Source organism: Nymphaea colorata, chromosome 5 (genome assembly GCF_008831285.2).
Source record: "Nymphaea colorata isolate Beijing-Zhang1983 chromosome 5, ASM883128v2, whole genome shotgun sequence".
In the NCBI taxonomy this organism is placed as follows: domain Eukaryota; kingdom Viridiplantae; phylum Streptophyta; class Magnoliopsida; order Nymphaeales; family Nymphaeaceae; genus Nymphaea; species Nymphaea colorata.
Genome location: NC_045142.1, coordinates 6,136,259 through 6,154,068, shown reverse-complemented (window position 1 = coordinate 6,154,068; position 17,810 = coordinate 6,136,259). Strand labels below are relative to the sequence as shown.

General features: G+C 37.2%; 2 protein-coding genes across 8 annotated transcripts; one reads left to right on the top strand and one right to left on the bottom strand.

The window, feature by feature from the left end:
- Positions 1-5,374: 5,374 nt before the first annotated feature.
- Positions 5,375-9,352, bottom strand: LOC116255089 (L10-interacting MYB domain-containing protein-like). Of its 4 annotated transcripts, none has more exons than XM_031630839.2 (6): positions 9,072-9,352; positions 8,735-8,813; positions 7,396-7,804; positions 7,205-7,301; positions 6,098-6,447; positions 5,375-6,002 (listed from the first exon to the last, which is right to left on the bottom strand). In XM_031630839.2, the coding sequence occupies exons 3-6, from the start codon at positions 7,738-7,740 to the stop codon at positions 5,481-5,483; spliced, it is 1,314 nt and encodes a 437-aa protein (XP_031486699.1). In that variant the 5' UTR covers positions 7,741-7,804; positions 8,735-8,813; positions 9,072-9,352; the 3' UTR covers positions 5,375-5,480. The 4 variants fall into 4 exon arrangements, with proteins under 4 accessions (XP_031486699.1, XP_031486697.1, XP_049934040.1 ...); XM_031630837.2 differs by having other exon boundaries at positions 7,396-7,795; XM_050078083.1 differs by having other exon boundaries at positions 7,396-7,786.
- A 1,645-nt stretch (positions 9,353-10,997) lies between these two features.
- Positions 10,998-17,608, top strand: LOC116254924 (uncharacterized protein YKR070W). 4 transcript variants are annotated; one of them, XM_031630572.2, is made up of 12 exons: positions 10,998-11,276; positions 11,386-11,489; positions 13,245-13,280; positions 13,567-13,640; positions 14,833-14,873; positions 15,007-15,078; positions 15,216-15,420; positions 16,132-16,227; positions 16,314-16,381; positions 16,473-16,680; positions 17,212-17,295; positions 17,384-17,608. In XM_031630572.2, the coding sequence occupies exons 1-12, from the start codon at positions 11,173-11,175 to the stop codon at positions 17,441-17,443; spliced, it is 1,152 nt and encodes a 383-aa protein (XP_031486432.1). In that variant the 5' UTR covers positions 10,998-11,172; the 3' UTR covers positions 17,444-17,608. The 4 variants fall into 4 exon arrangements, with proteins under 4 accessions (XP_031486432.1, XP_031486434.1, XP_031486433.1 ...); XM_031630574.2 differs by lacking the exon at positions 10,998-11,276 and having other exon boundaries at positions 12,351-13,280; positions 14,804-14,873; XM_031630573.2 differs by lacking the exons at positions 10,998-11,276; positions 11,386-11,489 and having other exon boundaries at positions 11,497-13,280; positions 14,784-14,873.
- Positions 17,609-17,810: the final 202 nt, after the last annotated feature.

The window sequence follows — 17,810 nt, the reverse complement described above, 5'->3', positions numbered from 1 at the left end:
TCAGACCCACAAATTTTTTTTTTTACTGAATGCATCTATGTTTGCTTAGTGCACAGTAAGCTATCACCATAGCCTTTGGACCTCTGGCGCTCCTCATAAACTTATGATCTAAAAAACTATAAATTAAAAAGAGAAATCTAACCCTTATATCGTGCATTAATTCCACATTCTCATTCCAAAAAAAAAAAAAGGAAAGGGAAGGAAGAAAGGGTCTTCAAATTATCTAATTGTAACCTATCCACTTTTTGATACATCAAGATTTCATATGTACGATATACTGGTATAAGGAAAATATATAACCGGTAGCAAGCGGTCTGTAATAAATGTAAATTAAGGGGTTATTTGGCAACAATTACATATTAGTTACATATTGTTACTGTTTTATAAATTTGTCTCAAAAAATGGGCTAGATTAATAAAATAATTTAACATAGTATTTTATGAATTTTCTCGAATAGATTCACTGAACAGTAACAATTTTGTTACTGTTGTCATTTGGCAACAATAAAACACTACTCCTGTCTCATGAATTTGCCCCAAAAAATAGGCAAATTCATAAAATAGTATGTGATAGTGTTCATGGGAAAATTCATAGGACAGGAATTGCATCTTACTGTTGGCGAACGGCTCCTGAGGTTAACATTAGATGGTCATTCGGATCAGACCCTCAAAGAAATCGGGTGGTTCAAATCTAGATCCAATTAACCCCAGTGAAGAACTCAAATTTTGATTATTTCAAACGAAAAATCATGCAGCAAATCAGTTGAAAAATGCAAAACAAATCAACTGGTTCGTACTTACTGAACTTAGGGTTCCCATACAAAAAACATAGTTCTCATAAGAACTTGGATCGGAATCAGATTGGTCAAGTACTTGTTTACCCACGAGATGTAGGACCTGAATACATAACTAGATTTTATTTTCCCATGGCGACCCAAATTGCATCGGTTTTGCTTAGGGCCGGGGTCAGATAAATCCTGATCTGTTCATCAAATACAAGTCTCTTGAAAGGTTGCAGGTTGCAGAAAGTGTTCCCCGGTAAAGCCTTTTGTTCGTGCCAACTGATCCATCTCCAAATCCTCGTGGACTGGTGGAACAAAACATCTACCGTCAAATTCTAGGAGGTGGTTTCATTGCTAGAGAGCGCCTGCTTCAAGAACAAAATGTCCTCCTCTCGGTGCTCCATGGCTGGAGTTGGAAACTAAGACCCATAAGTGTTTCTCAAGATCACTTTCATGCGCTCTTGTTGTCAGCATCGCATAATTTAAACGAGGTTTACGGGATCTTTGAGATACCCACCCACACACACACACACAAACACACACACACATATAATATATATATATATATATATATAGAGAGAGAGAGAGAGAGTAGTCACATTTTTACATTGAGAAAGAAAACTTATTACGTACATGTGTTTCTTCATAACTCAAACTATGGAAATTAAAGTAAAGATTCACAAGTTAAAATAATTCCAATTATTGATTAATAATCTTAATTATACACTTTAAAAATGTCATCTTTATATGTGTTTGTAACGTGAAGATCACGCTCATCCAGTGGATTTAAGAGAGAAAAAAAATGTCAAGATTGCCTGTCCTACTCATTCATCCATATATAAATGCGTGAGCGTGTGTGTACTTATGCAAACAACTTAGACAACGATGAATCATGAACGTGTCAATTACGCTCGGAATAATGACACCGACCCTATAGGTATAGAAGCATCAATCACTGGGTGACCCATTGTTTTGGAGTGGGAACAAGCAGCAATGTCCTGAAATACTTTAAAAGTCTTCATTTTTTTTACAGAACTCCTAGAACAAGATATGGAGATCTACTTAGGAGATAGCCCCAAGAAAACCAAAACAAATATGGTGGGCAACCATCATAGAATAGATGTCGCACAACACCAAGAACTTTTGACTCGTGGAGTTGCCAAGGTAGCCAAGTCCTCATTGTGAAGCTCTTGAAAAAATTGAATACTGCAATGCACCTGCATAAGGAATTGAAGCTGAAAACTTGATGAAAGAATTCAGGAGACTAGATTAACCCTTGACTGTATGTTGAAGAAAATTGGTCATTGACCAAACTGCCTAACATGCGTAAGAATCTTTTGTTGGCATCACCAAGACAGCTAGTTGAGGGTAGTATGATGCCTCCATTTTATCACATCTCCTTAAGTGCCACTCATTGATGAGACTACTGAAGATTCGAACAGAAGCTGTTCTTAGCATCAGCATCATCCAATAAGCTGATAGATCCAGTATAATAGGTATTTAGAGCCCCATGGGCTGCTCCTTAATAGTATGACACAGGATGGTCAGGCTCAGGAATAGGATGAGTAACCCACCTACCTTTAAGTTATTTTGTTCAAGACGAAGTGAACAAGACCCATTAATCATATTCAAAAGTTCACCGTTCTTCAAAAAGAAGATAAGTTGAGGACCTGTTGTGTGGCTGCCAGCAATTAAACAAAGATCCATAATAGGAGATTGCTTTGGGCTCGGTTAAGGAAAAAAGGGAGGTGCAAACAAGAGACTATAAGACATAAAAGAACCTTATTCAGCTTAAAGAAACAAGGAGTATTTTGCTTGATCAACAAAAGTGATGACCCAAATGGCTAAATGCAAATCAAGAATTAATGACTATGGATAAAGCAATGAACTGCAGAACAAGTTCACATGATCCATCAATATAAAAATGCATTGAGATCTCCAACCAAAATGCGGCCCTGAATGGTCTGAACCTCAACTTTTCTCAACAAAACTGCTTGTTCAACATTGTCCTCGCAGAAGCCCTCTAATAAGCATTCTAGCTAACCTGATATTCCACAAGTTGTCCAAAGTTTAAATACATGAACCCACAGCACAAGTTTTGATTCCAAAACCTCGATTGAACCATCCATTAGGAAAACATTGAAGCTGGATAGAACTACCCCTATTGAGCCACCCAGGGCTGACTTAAGACAGATCGAGAAGGTAAATGGCATTAAAGGGGTTGACAAGGCTGGACTGAGCAAAAAAGACCTTGAAGGTGAAAAGGCAGAAAATCAAATGTTGTAGAGTAGTCAACTTGGATATTGATTGGCTGCACCTGAGAAGGGTGGTAGAGTAGTCATCGTGGATATAGATTGGTTGCACCTGAAAAGGTTTAAAGAAAGAAGAACCACAAACCAAGCAAAGTCAAAAGAGTAGAAAATGAGCAGACATGGTCCGGTAGATGTAAAGAAATATTTTCAAGGATGGTGGTAGATGAGGAGAAGAAATTGAGGGTACATAAAAATAAAAATATGTCACAGAAAGAGAGGATAAAGATACAGATAATAATAGTCAAGGGGTCCCACAATTGTTTGGAAGGCAAACAACTAGGAAAAATGGGGGAAGCAGTATGAGTGAGAAAAAGAGGTGTATGAGAGAGTAGCGAACGTAGAAGTGATATGTAGGAAGCAATCACGAGACAATGTTGGGCACACAAGTGTGGTGGTATGAGCAATGTAATAAGGCAAGACATTTGGCAAGTTTGACACATCTGAACATTTTTCTAGTTAAGCAGCAACAGCTCCATAAAGTTGATTCAGTTTCCAGCTCCACAAGTAAGTGTCAAGGCAGAAGAAGGGTATTGTAGGTTGAGCATATTTTTTCCTATCAAAGAGTTTTGCAGTGGGACATGAGGTTGCATCACAGACACCACAGAATAAAAAGACACTAATTTCGGTTGACATTGCTGACATCTGCATGGATCTTAAAGCCAAAGGTTTTTGGTCCAACCCCACCCAAACCCCCCACCCCTTTTCCCCCAAAAAGAATATGATCATGAAAGTGTTTAATCTCACCGGGCAATAGAAAGCTGGAAAACGTAATTCAGATAAGGGCTAAAGTTTAGGGCAGTGTGCTGTTACACCACTAATCTTAATGCTTGACCAGGCAGATGTTCCTGGATGAGAGATTAGTCATAATTGTGTTCCCATTTCAAGACACAACCAACCATGACAAATTCGATGCTGAGACTGGACACAGCTCTATGGCTGAAAGATACTTCAAAAGCAGAAACCTGACAAAGGTAATATCATGGTTGACCATTGCAAAGAGAACCTCCTTGTAAGAACAAGTTGAGATTCTTTCCCTATTGCAGAAAAAAAGTTTGCCTAATTGAAAAATTACACGCTATTTTCCACAAAAAAAAAACAGCATCCAACAGCTTAACTAGTCAAAGATAATTGAAAGGTTTGATATTGAAATAGAGGCAAGCTGATGCAAGTAGTCAAAAGTTGGCAGATAGCAGACTTACTTGAAAAAGAAGCATGTGAGGAAAGTGCAAATGATGCCAACAAGAACTTGGGAATTCAGGGCCGATGACCGGCCACCAAAAAGAAAAACCGGGCAACCTTCTGCCATGCAAAGTTTCCCATCCTAGTTGTTCATGCAACTACCAATATTAATAAATTAAACACATATATACATGCATTTGTTCATGCACAAACACACACGAACAAACTCTCATATTTGGGGAAGAAGTGTATTCTGGTCCTGTGTCTTCATGTCCTAGAAAAGAACACTCTCTGCTTTAGTCGACTTAAGCATTAAGTGTCGGGTGGAATTGTATTCTTGAATATGATTTATTTGATGCATTAATTGGTTTAATCACCCCAACTGCATCATCAAATTTTAATATTTTGCAAATTAACATGAAAAATAAATGCCAAAATCAACTGACACATGAAAATAGAAACAAATCATCTTGAACAATATCTTTCTTTTAATGGATACATTTGTGAAAAATCATGCAAATACTAGTATGATAACATAGGGCCACCGTGGTCAAACTCATAGACATGTGCATGTGTTTGTGCGTGCACAAGTTAGTGGTCCTTGAGCATTTTCTCCTTTGATCACTCGTTAAATCCTTTAGTTTCTCTCCTGGGACTTCAGCATGTCAAAATGTTTTCATGAACATTTATAGGTCAGAGCAGTTTTGCTGCTTTGCAGGTGGTAAAAAGGTTAATAAACAAATTGTTTACTGACGTCTGTGCATGGACAACAATTACAATGATTAGTCCTTTATACATAGTTTGGATGAGAAATATGAGGATCAATATGAAAGCAAACAAAAAATGTTCTTCCAGAATCATGGTATAAAACTGTATCAACATGTCGACTTTTACCACTACAATACAAGCTGTTTAATGTATTTCTGAGAAAAAAATGCATTATTGATTGTGCCCGAGTGAGCAAAAAAAAATCAACAGGTATATAAAAAAGTGAATAATCAATAAATGAGTTATTATGTGCAAAAATTTTATGAAGTACACATATATAGAAAAGTATATAATATATATGATGGTTAATGAAGCACATCCAATTCCTCATGCATGCATATAAAGAGAATTAGATAAACTAACTAAATGATATATAAGATTCACATACTAGTAGAAGAACACTTAACTATAGAAGATTCACATACAAATATTCTTTGTTCTTAGACCTTAGAAACTTTGTGAATCAACCAAGACACCCTCATCTCAGGTTCTAGATTAAGAAATATCACAGTCTTCTCTTTGTCTTCCAGCAAGTCAAGAGCTTTCATATGAAGATCAATGTCTATCTCTCCAGTAGTACGCATCTTTCGCAAAATCTTTGTACAAGCACCAACCTGATAATATCTTGAATTTTCTATAAGAGTTTGCATGTTATTAGCAATGGAACTCAATACATGTTCTCCTTCGTCTGTGTGTTTTCGTCGCTTAGTTTTTCCTTGCCTTTCATCACTAGAAGAAGAAAGGCCGTGATGTGCTGGAGTGTGCATCGGACTATCAGCATTGAACATGGAAGTGAATGATTCTCTTCCCAGTGCATCACATAGCAGTCCAGCAGTACCATTCACATGATTAACAATACCCTTACAATCACCATTGATGTCAGAGTCACCATATATCTCTTGAAACTCTTCGAAGTGCCTCCATTTTTCAGCATTTCTGTATTTCTTTCTATCTGGATATCTCTGCACAATATTACAATGACAATGTAAGCTAACATAAGAAAAAAAGTAGCAATAAAAATACTATTTTGAAATCAGGAACATACAACACAATTTACCTGAATGTAATCCCTCCAAACATTGTCACTAACATCAATGCATCTCTTAACAGGATCCCAAGTAAAACCGCTAGTATTGAGAATTTCCTTGCAAATTGACAGATTTGGCTTCACATATTTCAATTTATTTCTAATTTTTTCCTTTGTGAATTCTGGTCCAAACTTTTCAATCATTTTCTTCTCAATAATTGTCATTGCTCTTCCCTTAAACCCTCCTCCTCTTAGTTTCATTCCTGGATTTCGTGCTTGTTCTAATAGACATTGAACTAGATAATCAATTTGATTATCTGTCCACACTAAGTTCTCATTTTTCCTGCCTTGATCAGATGTCACCTCATCATCTTCCATATCTATTCAATCAAACACAAATTAGGGTTAGGAAAATACTTGATAAAACAGAAACAAGTGAATTACATGATATATTATATGATATATGTATATGTGTGTGTGTGTGTGTGTGTGTGTGTGTGTGTGTGTGTGTGTGTGAGTAATACCAGTCACAAAATGGGAATGGTTTTTCAAATCGCTTTTCATTCCTAGGATTCATCAATTCTATGGTGGCATAAATGGTTGTGACAAAGAAAAATAAATAGAAGGGGAAAAACTAAAGGGTAGGTGAGAGAGGAAAAAAAAAAGGATCAGGATAACGGTAACCAGTCCCAAAATGGGTCTCCTCATGGCCACCCCTCTCTGCACCCATGTAAAGTTCAAATAACTTTGACAAAGAGATTCTATAATATTGCTTGTAGCTTGTTGAAAAGAGAAAGAGATACGCTTCTTGGAGGAGATTACGGATGTAGGAGGCATGGAACAACTGTTGGAATGTGGCAATGCTTCAACTATGTAATTGGAGGCAGTCGATGGAGGGTGGGAGCAGTGTAATGGGGAAAACAAATAATATGTATAATAACTGGGGAACAACAATAGGTTAGGAGGGCAGGTGTCGGATGTCTGTGTGAGAGGGGAGCTTCCATGCAATGGAATGGTGGGATCCAACACTCACTGATGGATATATGCAGCGACTGGATTTTTTTTTTCTTTTTACCAATAGACAAACTTATTGTTCATTTATATTGTTTACGAGCACATGATCAACAATGCTCTTACCTTCACAATTAGCATTAGAGTCTCCGTATACCTCTTGAAATTCTTCGAAGTATTTCCATTTTTGAGCATTTCTGTATCTCTTTCTATCCGGATATTTCTGCATAATATTATGATCTTATATGTAGGCTATCAGGAAAGAGGAGAAGATTGCCAAAAGAGAGTTTGAATTTATGGGCTTTTGAAACAATTACCTGAATGTAATCCCTCCATGCACTGTCATCAACATCGATGCACTTCTTTACAGGATCCCAACTAAAGCCACTAGTATCGAGAATTTCCTTGCAAGTTGTCAAATTTGGCTTCACATACTTCAGTTTATTTTTAATTTTTTCCTTTGTGAATTCTGGCCCAAACTTTTCAATCATTTTCTTCTCAATGGTTGCCATTGCTTTTCCTTTTAACCCTCCTTTTACTTTCATCCCTGGCATTCGTGCTTGTTCTATTAAGCACTGGACCAGATAATCAATCTCGTTATCTGCCCAAACTATGTTCTCACGCTTGTTAATCTGGTCAGATGTCACTTCATCATCTTCCATATCTAGTAGCAAACACACCGATCCTAAGTTACTTTTCCGTATGCACCTACAAAGACTGTATTAACTATTAAGTAAAACGTTAGATAGAAATTGGAATTACTGATACTTCTGACTCTAAGAACCTATTAGACAATGTAGTACAAACAGAGAATAGAGTTTATAATTGTTGCCACTTTCCTAATTATCTAAAGGAACAAAAAAAAAAAATAAGAAGGCACTATAGTTCTATGTTCATGTAGAATAATTCATCGGACAGTTTATTTTAGACATGATAAGCAACAACAACAATGTAGTCTATTAAAAAAGACGGAAACCAAGTCCCTACCAATGTATAAGTTAGGGCATGGGAAACGAGGAAAATGGACCATTACTGAGTGTTGGTTACTATGAGCTCCAGAGAAAATCAGTAAAAACAAATTAAGAAGGAACTGAGACAAACCAGTGGCAGTTAAAAGTCTAGAACCACTCTTTTGCAGCTTACAACAAGTCGCTTCAAGGGGACGAAAGCCACAATGATGTTATAAACAATCAGAAACTTATACACCTTGGAATTGCACGACGTGCTACAGTAGTGACCGTAGCAGAAAAACTTCAAGTTTTGCCGAACCAAGTGTATCATCTAGAAAATAACCTATTCCATGCAGGAACCATCGTATGAGGGCAACTCAATTAACACATTATATGAAGTCATTCAACATCCTATCAAAACCAGGCTGCTCAACAAAGAAATAGATATGCCAATTGATATTTGGAATTGGGTTGTCAAGCAGCTGAATAGCCTGGAATAAGCGTCCCAAGGGCCACATCTTCATGATTGAGCAGGATTGAGCAAATGGAAAGTAAAGCGTGAAGCAATATGTGTACAAGGCAAGCAGAAAGGCCGAGCAATATTTTAAGAAAAAATGCCAACAACATATTTTACGATTCATGCTGACGGTTCTGTGAAGCATTTGTCATGTGAAGTTCCAACAAGAAGAAAATATTTCAATACCACCTTCAAAAGAAAAGGACAGTCTGAAAGGAAGAGAGCTTGATATTTGACCGTAACTCCGACGAAAAATAACCGCAAATCCCTGAAACGTATATGAAGTTAGAAAACGTTAACAAATCATAAATTCCTCATATCAGATAACAACCAAACCTAAACATGGCTAAAATATATTTCTTTTAGAAAAACAATATGCTATCAAAAAGGAAAAAACACAATGCAGCAGCACATAGAGCCAAGAATCACATCTGCCCATCTTGGTGGAATGGGGATTGATCACACCAAAAGGGATGGTGCATGACCTAATGAAATATGCTTATTATTGCTGTTATAGAGACATCACCTTCTTAGATACTCCAAGACAACAAAGTGGCCACGGGTGGAATAGCCAATACAACTCCTTGGCATTCAACGCACTCAAAACGAAAGAGAGGGAAACCTTCGGCTCGGCGTCTGCTGCGAGTATGGCCGCCAGGCGCCAAGGAGGGAAACCCTAGATGTCGCAGATTGGGGGCGAAGGAAACCCTGCCACAAGAAGAGGAGAGATTTTTTTCACCCTACTTTCGGGTGAAACTGAAGAAGAGGAGATCTCTTGTCCCCGAATAGGTTTCACCGTGTTAGGTCGTGGGAGAATCCTCATTTGACGTCCACTTTCTTTGGCACAAATCTAAAATGTGGGTCCTACATTTCTGATTTCCTAATAAGTACCTTTCTCCAATGGCAACTGCCATAAAACGGCCTACCCTTACAATGTTCATTAATTTTAAGTCAAATATAAACTTAAAGATGGAAGAACTGGTGGCAACGTCTTTTATTTTCATTAAATGACAACCGCGTTTGGATAATTTGAAACTACACTTAAAACTTCTTATGGTTAATTAAATATATATATAAGTTCATTTTGCTAAGTCGATAGTTAAGCTAATTATTATGTTGTTATTTAAATATGAACACGAGAAATATACATATTATAGCAAATACACCGGTGATTTTTTGTCTCAAATTGTTAAAATTTGTTCACATTGAAGGTATTTTAGTCATTTTATCTTAATTAACCTAATTTAAGTAAGTGGTCTTACATTGTTGAACAATATAATATTATTTTTTTACTAACAACGCAAGCGTGTTCGGAATAATATGGAAGAATATAACTTATTATCATAGTTGCCAATTCATTAGTTTGCTTTCCAAACTTCTCCTTGCTAAAAATGAAACAAATTTTAGTATGTCATTTAGTTGATCTTGGGACTAGTTTTATCACTAGTTGTATGCGACGGCATTGGTTGATGTGTAACGTATCGGTCCCTCATTAGAACGATTCGGAACGGAAATCGTGTGAACAACAATTGACATGAAACTTAGTTCAGCAAATTCAGTTCGTATCCGTCAATAGGTTAACATCTACGCTACTGGTCAGGATAATATTAAATGGGACATAATAAGATTCTAAATAATATTAAATGGGACATAATAAGATTCTAAATAATATTAAACATGACATGCTAAGTTTCTAAGAGGCATTACCCTCTTATTTTTTGGAAGTTTATCTGATTTGTATACGTTCATGTCGCTCTACAACAGAGACCAGTTGCCTACCAACTTCTTATCCAACATGGTGTGTCAAACCTCACCGGGTTTGACACACCCTTTAGGGCCAAGTCAATATCCATAACTGTGCTTGCTCATAAATATGATGTATTAGTCTATAAAAATCATGTTCTATTAACTCACTTTTTATTTTTTGGATTTAAACTAATTTTGAATGAGTGAGAGTTTACCAACTCACAACCTATAAAAGAAACCCGAATGCTGCTAATTTTCTGTACATTTAAGGTTATGGGCTGCTTTATAGTATGCGATAGTATGCGATGACAACTGTGCACCCTTTCAGTTACATGCCACAAAGGCATAGTGATATGAGAATTAAATTAGAAACCTACTTTTTTTTTTTTTTTTTTTTGTATGTTATGCTTTTTGAAACAAATTTAAATTGATTTAGAATTTAAACATATATATATATATATAACGCCAAGTCTGCATCGTATCGGCAATAACGGCCGATTCTGTCAAGAGTGCCTCTTGAAGTGCCGTTATACTAGTTTTGAGATACAGGCGAACAATAAATCCACGAAAACTTTTTTGTGCGTTTGATCGTCGTATCTGGATAACCCCCCTCATTCAGGGTAAAAGTTTCTTGATGTGAAAGAATTGTTTGCAATCAAACGTTTCTTAAGAGGCAGGTTCTGAATCAAAGGTTTCCATGGGTAGAACTTTTCTCAGAGGGAAAACTACCTCCACAATCAAACGCGCCTTAGAAATGACGCCCATGCACGCAAACGCGTTCCCCGACTCCACTGTCGAAGGGGCCGGGCTTCTGTTTCGTTTTCCAGGCGCTTGGAGGAGAGGGATTTGATCTCTCGACTGAGAGAAGACCGAGGAGGAGAATGAGGTTCAGCTCTGCATTTGCTGTTCTTCGATGCAGATGCAAACGGCGACCCTCCGTTTCTTTTTCTCATCGCCGCTGCTTCTCCTCTTATCCTCCTCCAAGGTCTCCAGAGATTCTCACTTCCAAACTTTCGCCTTCATCGACAATTCTCTCCCCAAGGACGTTAGCCGAATCTTAAGTTATTCCCTTCTCCTTTTTTGGTTTTGTGCAGGCCGTCATTTGGGATTGCATTCGACATCGACGGTGTGCTTATCCGCGGGCAAACCCCGATTGCCGGGGCTCCTGAAGCGTTGAGACGGTTGTACAGCGACTCCGGTAGGGCTTTCCTTTTCTTTCTTCTGGTGTTGCTCTGTGGAGTTTCTGTCTGGGTCGTGTTACTCGGCGAGTGTCGTGAAGGAAAGGTTCCCAAGGGGTTCATTCTTCTTGGTAGTGTTCGATAATTGGTCCAGCTTGATTCACAGAATGATTTAGTTTGTCCGGGAATTCAATGACAATTAAATTTTGAAGGCAGTTGAATTGGTGTTGGAGATTTCGGGAATTGAAATTTTGGAAGCAGATGAATGGAGCATCCATTGAAGCCGAGGAGATGCTGTCTGATCAGATAGGGTCGATTGGTGATGTCTAAAGATGTAGTTCTGATTGAGTTCAAAGTTTCAAACGTCACTAGATTGAAATAATGGGGATAATGGCAATTTTGGCGAGAGGCGTATATGACAGTGATTTACCTGAACTAACTGGACGTGCAATGTCGGTCGTTTAAACGGTTAAAATGATGAATTTGAGATTGACCAAAGTATTGCTACAGGATGTGCGCAATTGTTGCTGAAATCTCTTTGCATTGCCTGTATGTACTGCATACTGTACAATCAGAACTCGAAAAGAATTAGGTTGCTGGTGGACCTTAAAAATGACTAGGCGGGACGAAACAAGTATGAACAAGTAGTGTATACCTTACAAAAGCAGAAAGCGGTGCACAATATCTAAATAGATTAAACGTGCCTACAACACAATAATTAATACCTAACAGTCAAAACCTGTATATAACAGTATATATACAGCATAACAGTATGTTATATAATCAGCAAAAGGAAGGAAGAACCAAAATTGATGATGATGGGGATGGAGGAGATGAAAACCCTTTCTAACTTTTCTTTGTTCTTTTCATTTTGCTTGCAGTCAGACTGGCTCAGGTGCCTTAGCCGGCCGATGTCCCTGCCTGGGTACTATAGCCTAGTCACAAACAGGGTTTCTCAGAGCCCAGGTGTTGTGCTTTTCAGTTTTGACTACTGTGATTGCACTATTTCTGAGAACTTGTTCCTGTGGGTGGTATTCTTGCCATGAAATTTGATTTTCTTTTGTCACTTTCAATTGATCGTATGAGATCAGTGGTAGTTTTGGAAGGTCATAATATGTATAAGATTTGAAAAAGAAAGAGCAATAATTGGTTGATGGATATCTTGGAAATTTACGTCGAAAGGATCTTTGGAATTTCTTCAATAAGTAGGATAAAAATGGTGATGAAAGAAGTCATACGATAGATCTCAGACGGGGATGTTTTTTACATGTAAATTAAACATCCCTTGAGTGATGCTGTTATTAATCAAGATCATCTTTAGTTTTTACAGGGATCATCAATATCCTTCTTGTCAGCTGTCAGCCAGTTTTTTTTTTTTTTGCAAGATATATAAAATTCGGGGATGCATTTGAACTCCAAAACTGAAAAGACAAAAGAACAAAATACAAGGTGTTGAATAATAGGCTTCATGTTAATTTTCTTTAAAAGAATATAAAAACTCATAGTTCTTAAGATATTAAATTGACAAAATAAGAAAGGCAGAAGTGTAAGCAGGTGGTAAGAGGGATATGTTAATAGTGTCAAGTGGAAGACCCTGGATGAAGTCAAGCCATGCCATTCTATCCTCTGTACTTTTCGATAGTGTTGCCCTTGTAAAGGTTGGTGGTCAGGTCTCACCCTTTCTCAAAAAACAATGACTTCAAAGCCGTTCAGATAGATTCATTTTGTTCATAATTCTATTGGTCCAGACTAACCTACTTGTTCCTTTTTTGCAGGTGGTTTGAAGGTTCCATTTTTGTTTCTAACGAATGGTGAGTCAGTTTTATCAGCTTTTCTTAGAGAATAAATTTCAACATGACAGCTATTTAAGATACTAGGAGGACAGAATCTTTGAAAGGAGTTTGAATACATTTTGTAAGACTGGTCTCTGAATTTAAGTGGGTTATCTGATCGTGTCTGTTTGTCTTTCTTATTTAGAGCATAAGAAAAAAGTCCAGGTCTTAGGTCCAACATTAGCTAATAATGGAGCTTGTGGTAGCATTTCAACATTTTTGTGGAATAGGAATTCTGAGATGGATCTTCTTTTCTATTTGACAGGAGGTGGTGTTCGAGAGTCAAAGAGAGCCAAGGAATTAAGTTTGCAATTAGGGATTAACATATTGCATCAGCAGGTAGCATTTTGGGTGGCCCATTATCCAAATACTGACTGTTGTATTAGTTGGATCATTTAGGAATAAATACCGAGCTGTATTAGTCATTACATTGTGCATCTCATGTTGTGGTATATTTGTCAGCAGTCACAAGCGGTTCTCATGTGCAACTGTGATCGATTATCTTAAGTGTTTCTGATATGTACTGCATAAAATCTTGTTAATTTTGAGTTTATTTTTATAATATTATATATACACACACACACACACACATATGTGTACCATTTAGTTTTTTTTTTTTGTTTGTATGTAATTGTGTGTGGGTTCTTACTTCCTGCCGCATGGAAATATGCACTTTATGAGGTCTACAAACTTAGTCACCTCCATTTTACAAGTACTCTTTCATGACATAGATTTATGTAATTATGTACTTTTAGTTGAACCTTCTCTTTTCAATTTTTATACTATGCATATGATTAACTCACTTAACCCAGAGCTTGTTGAAGCTCAGTTTTTTGTGATAGTTTGCAAGCTAAGCATGAAACACATGTCATTGTTTCTACTCAGGCTGTGTACGCTCTTTGGGTGCTTTATGTCATACACAATAGTATGTATCACTAGTTGAAGTCCTTATGTGCATTCATTTCTGACTGCTATCGACCATTAAGAACTGCCGCAAGCTAAGCTTGTTAGAAAGCACTTCTTCAAGTGGTTGAATAAGGAGATACGGGAAAAGAAAAACATTTTACTTGTTAACTGAAAAATAAAAGCATGAAGGGGGGGACCTAAATCAAGAAGGATCAATGGAAAAAAATGCAAAAGGAATGGAAAGAGAATATTTTGATTTTTTATTCAGAACAGAGTTTATCTTGAGAACTACTAGATGGGGTTAAAAAGTGAACAGACTAGTGGCCCTCTTTGTTATGACATGTAAGATGCTTTTTATTTAGGCGTTTCTTCAATATTAGTCTTATTAGGAAATGGTTCTTTGTATTAAAGTACCTTGAGGAAGATTATACTGGTAGCATTCCTGAGCTTATCAACAGCGAAGGGTCATGCCATTTATTTTGGAAATCTTCCACCACAATTGAACATCTTATGTAGTTGGCATTTATACTTATATGTCTCTTTTAAAAGTTTCTGTATGTCCCGCTTTTTCTTCAGAATTTGATTGTAGATTGCAGATCCTTCTTGGCCTCTTTTCCTGATGCAGGTTTTACAGGGTCATACACCTTTCAAAGATCTTGCAAATAGGCAAGTTTGATGGTTATGTTATCAAAGTTTTTCTAATTATTCACGGTTGGCCACATTTGGAATATTATCTATATCGGCATAGAACATATTTTCCATATGTAGTTTCGTGAAATTAATGGATGAGCCTGCTCAGGTTTAAAGAAGGTCTAGTCATTGCCGTGGGAAAAGGAGAACCAGCAGATGTTATGCTTGAGTACGGTTTCAAGTAGGTCAACTATGCATTTATGCTCTTGAGTTCATGTTATTACTATTATTATTATATTTTTTCCTTCTATGCATCATATGTATTTCTGTTATATTGGTATTTCCATTATTTTGATTTTTCTCAATTTCTATTTTCAGAAATGTTCTTTCAATCGATGAGTATGCATCATACTTTGATGGCATAGATCCCTTATCCCCATATAAAACATGGAAAACCAGGAGCATGATCGATAAGGGAGAAAAAGAACCATGTAAACCACCTCATACGAGGAATGTTTTTTCAGAAAGAGTGGAAGCTGCATTTGTTGTTAGTGACCCTGTTGATTGGGGCAGGGATATCCAGGTTCTGCAACTACTCTGTGTCACGCTGTTTTACCATTGTACAATTGTGGATGTAAAGCGGATATGTGTATCTTATTGGTAAAGATATGTTATGTATTTGCAACTTTCTGCAATCAAATTACATGATGGAGATGTGAGAGCTTATACAATGGTTGTCTTAATCCAGTCGTGTTGCTCTGAAACTTAAATAAAGAAAGCTGGCCAGCATTTTCTGAAGCTTTGTTTTTCAGAGTATAGAACTGTCCGAAATTTTTTTCTGCTGTCTCATTCTTAATGAAATTTAGGATATTAATCCATAAAAAGTGATTCCTAGTCTGTAAGTAGAAGATGCTTAAAATTTGTGATTCATTCCGTGTTCCAAAATTAGAATACATTACTTTGTAAGAGTTTTTGTTAATTTGACGTCCAACTATGCCTTCAAAAGTTTCTCTGATGGGAAAAATGCATCCATATCTAGTAGGTGCATAAGGACATGATTAACTTACTTTACCTTTTTCTTTTAGGAGTTTGATTCCTTGCTGTGTATTATCTGGAACTTCATTAAATTACTACTTAATCTGCACTTGTAAACACTATGTAGCTTGGATAACATCATACTGATTACTGAGGTATTCGTGATATTGAGACAAATATGCACAATGTTATGGGGGCCTTATGCTGTTTAACAGAAGTACCATATTCTAAACCAAATTGAACCACATGAAAATTGCAGGTACTGTGTGATGTTTTAAGATCTGGAGGTCTGCCTGGCAGAGAAAACTCCCACCAGCCTCCTCTTTTTTTTGCAAATGATGATCTTGAGTACCAGGTTAGTCAACTTTGCAAGCTAGATAGGTTTCCATTAATTCTTACCCGTTATTTAAAGCGTCTCTTTTCTTCGTCGACTGGATGCAGGCTGTGTTTCCTACAAATCGTCTTGGAATGGGTGCTTATCGCATAGCACTTGAGGCCATTTTCAATAGGCAAGTTCCTGTGATGCAAACATAGGGTACAAGAAATTTTTCATATGCTTCCCTCCTTTTGAGCTTGAAACCGGTTACCTATAATGTGCAGAATTCATGATAATGCTCTTGAGTACACATGCTTTGGGAAGCCAAATCCATCTGTTTTCAGAAATGCAGAAAACATATTAAGTCATCTTCCATGTTGTCCTAATGTGGAGCCATATAAGGGAAACAGTACCATCACTGGAACTCATTTATTCAAAACTATATACATGGTGGGGGATAACCCGGCAGTGGACATCAGTGGAGCACGGCAGGTTAGTGTATCATGTAATTTTATTTTGTGTTTCACTATAATTTTTTCTGAAATAGTCAATCCATGAAACAGTGACATGTCAGTTGTGTCACAGAACTCTGGCCATTTGTAACATCCTAATTGGGTTAATCAGTGGCGCAGCCAGAAATTTCTGGCTGAGGGATCCACCCTTCAAAATTCAATGACTGAGGGGCAGTGATATGTAATTTAGCTAATAATATGTACTATGAGATATTATGTAAATAAGTAGTTTTTATGGGTCTGTGTTGCCACACAGGCTGACATTGCCTACATAAGCCCCATGTGCCTCTGCCACTAAGAAAGTGCTGAATGATGCTCATCTGGTTCATGATAGAACAGCCACCTTGCTTCAAATGTACGGAAGTTTTGCAATAGCAAATGATCAATTCAGCAATCTTATGAGTTGTTCAATTCTTCATTTATCCTGATAGAGTACTATTTGGACATCAGGACTGCCGATTGCCTTTTGTTTTTGCAATTATGAAAGTAACATTCATGATTCTTTGTTCAGGCTGGTCACCCTTGGTTTAGTATTTTGACAAGGACAGGAGTTTTCAAGGGAAAAGAGAACGATCCCCAGTTCCCAGCAGATCTCGTGAGTTAAAGATCGATTTTTCTTTTTCCCGTTTCTTCTTTTCCATAGGCAATAGCTTTCAAATCCCAAACTCTTCGTGTTTTTGTAGGTAGTTGATAATGTTGGAGACGCCGTAGATTACATATTGAGGCAGGAAGGCTTCGTGTGACTGTAAGCATGGCAATTTTATCATCGCCGTTTTGCTACTCATTGTTTTTATCTTCTCTTCCAATGGAGAAAAAATTTTGTATTATGTTAAGCAACCATCCTTGGAGGAACTCTGACGATGGCAATTGGTTGAATGCAAGAATGGTTAACCGGCTATTTCTGCTAATTGTGATTATCATCAGATGTCCGGGAAGCCCATACTGTATGTTGCTCAAATATTTCCTTGCATGGATCTAGTCACCAAAGGCTTAGGTCAGAAAATGCATTTCAGTTTTTGCACATAACTGCTAATTTCAGGACCCATTAATGTATAGACATTATACCAGTCTTAAGATGGTTAGGACCAGCGTTAATTAAATCGGTTCACG

What these genes read in the sequence shown, in the direction of transcription:
- LOC116255089 (XM_031630839.2), bottom strand. Translation starts at nt 7,740, where the DNA reads ATGGAAGATGATGAAGTGACATCTGACCAGATTAACAAGCGTGAGAAC. An exon ending in CATGGAGGGATTACATTCAG is followed by an intron (nt 7,302 to 7,395) that starts GTAATTGTTTCA and finishes AATATTATGCAG; the next exon opens with AAATATCCGGATAGAAAGAG. An exon ending in TTTGGAGGGATTACATTCAG is followed by an intron (nt 6,003 to 6,097) that starts GTAAATTGTGTT and finishes AATATTGTGCAG; the next exon opens with AGATATCCAGATAGAAAGAA.
- LOC116254924 (XM_031630572.2), top strand. Translation starts at nt 11,173, where the DNA reads ATGAGGTTCAGCTCTGCATTTGCTGTTCTTCGATGCAGATGCAAACGG. An exon ending in TTAACATATTGCATCAGCAG is followed by an intron (nt 13,641 to 14,832) that starts GTAGCATTTTGG and finishes TTCCTGATGCAG; the next exon opens with GTTTTACAGGGTCATACACC. An exon ending in ATGCTTGAGTACGGTTTCAA is followed by an intron (nt 15,079 to 15,215) that starts GTAGGTCAACTA and finishes TTCTATTTTCAG; the next exon opens with AAATGTTCTTTCAATCGATG.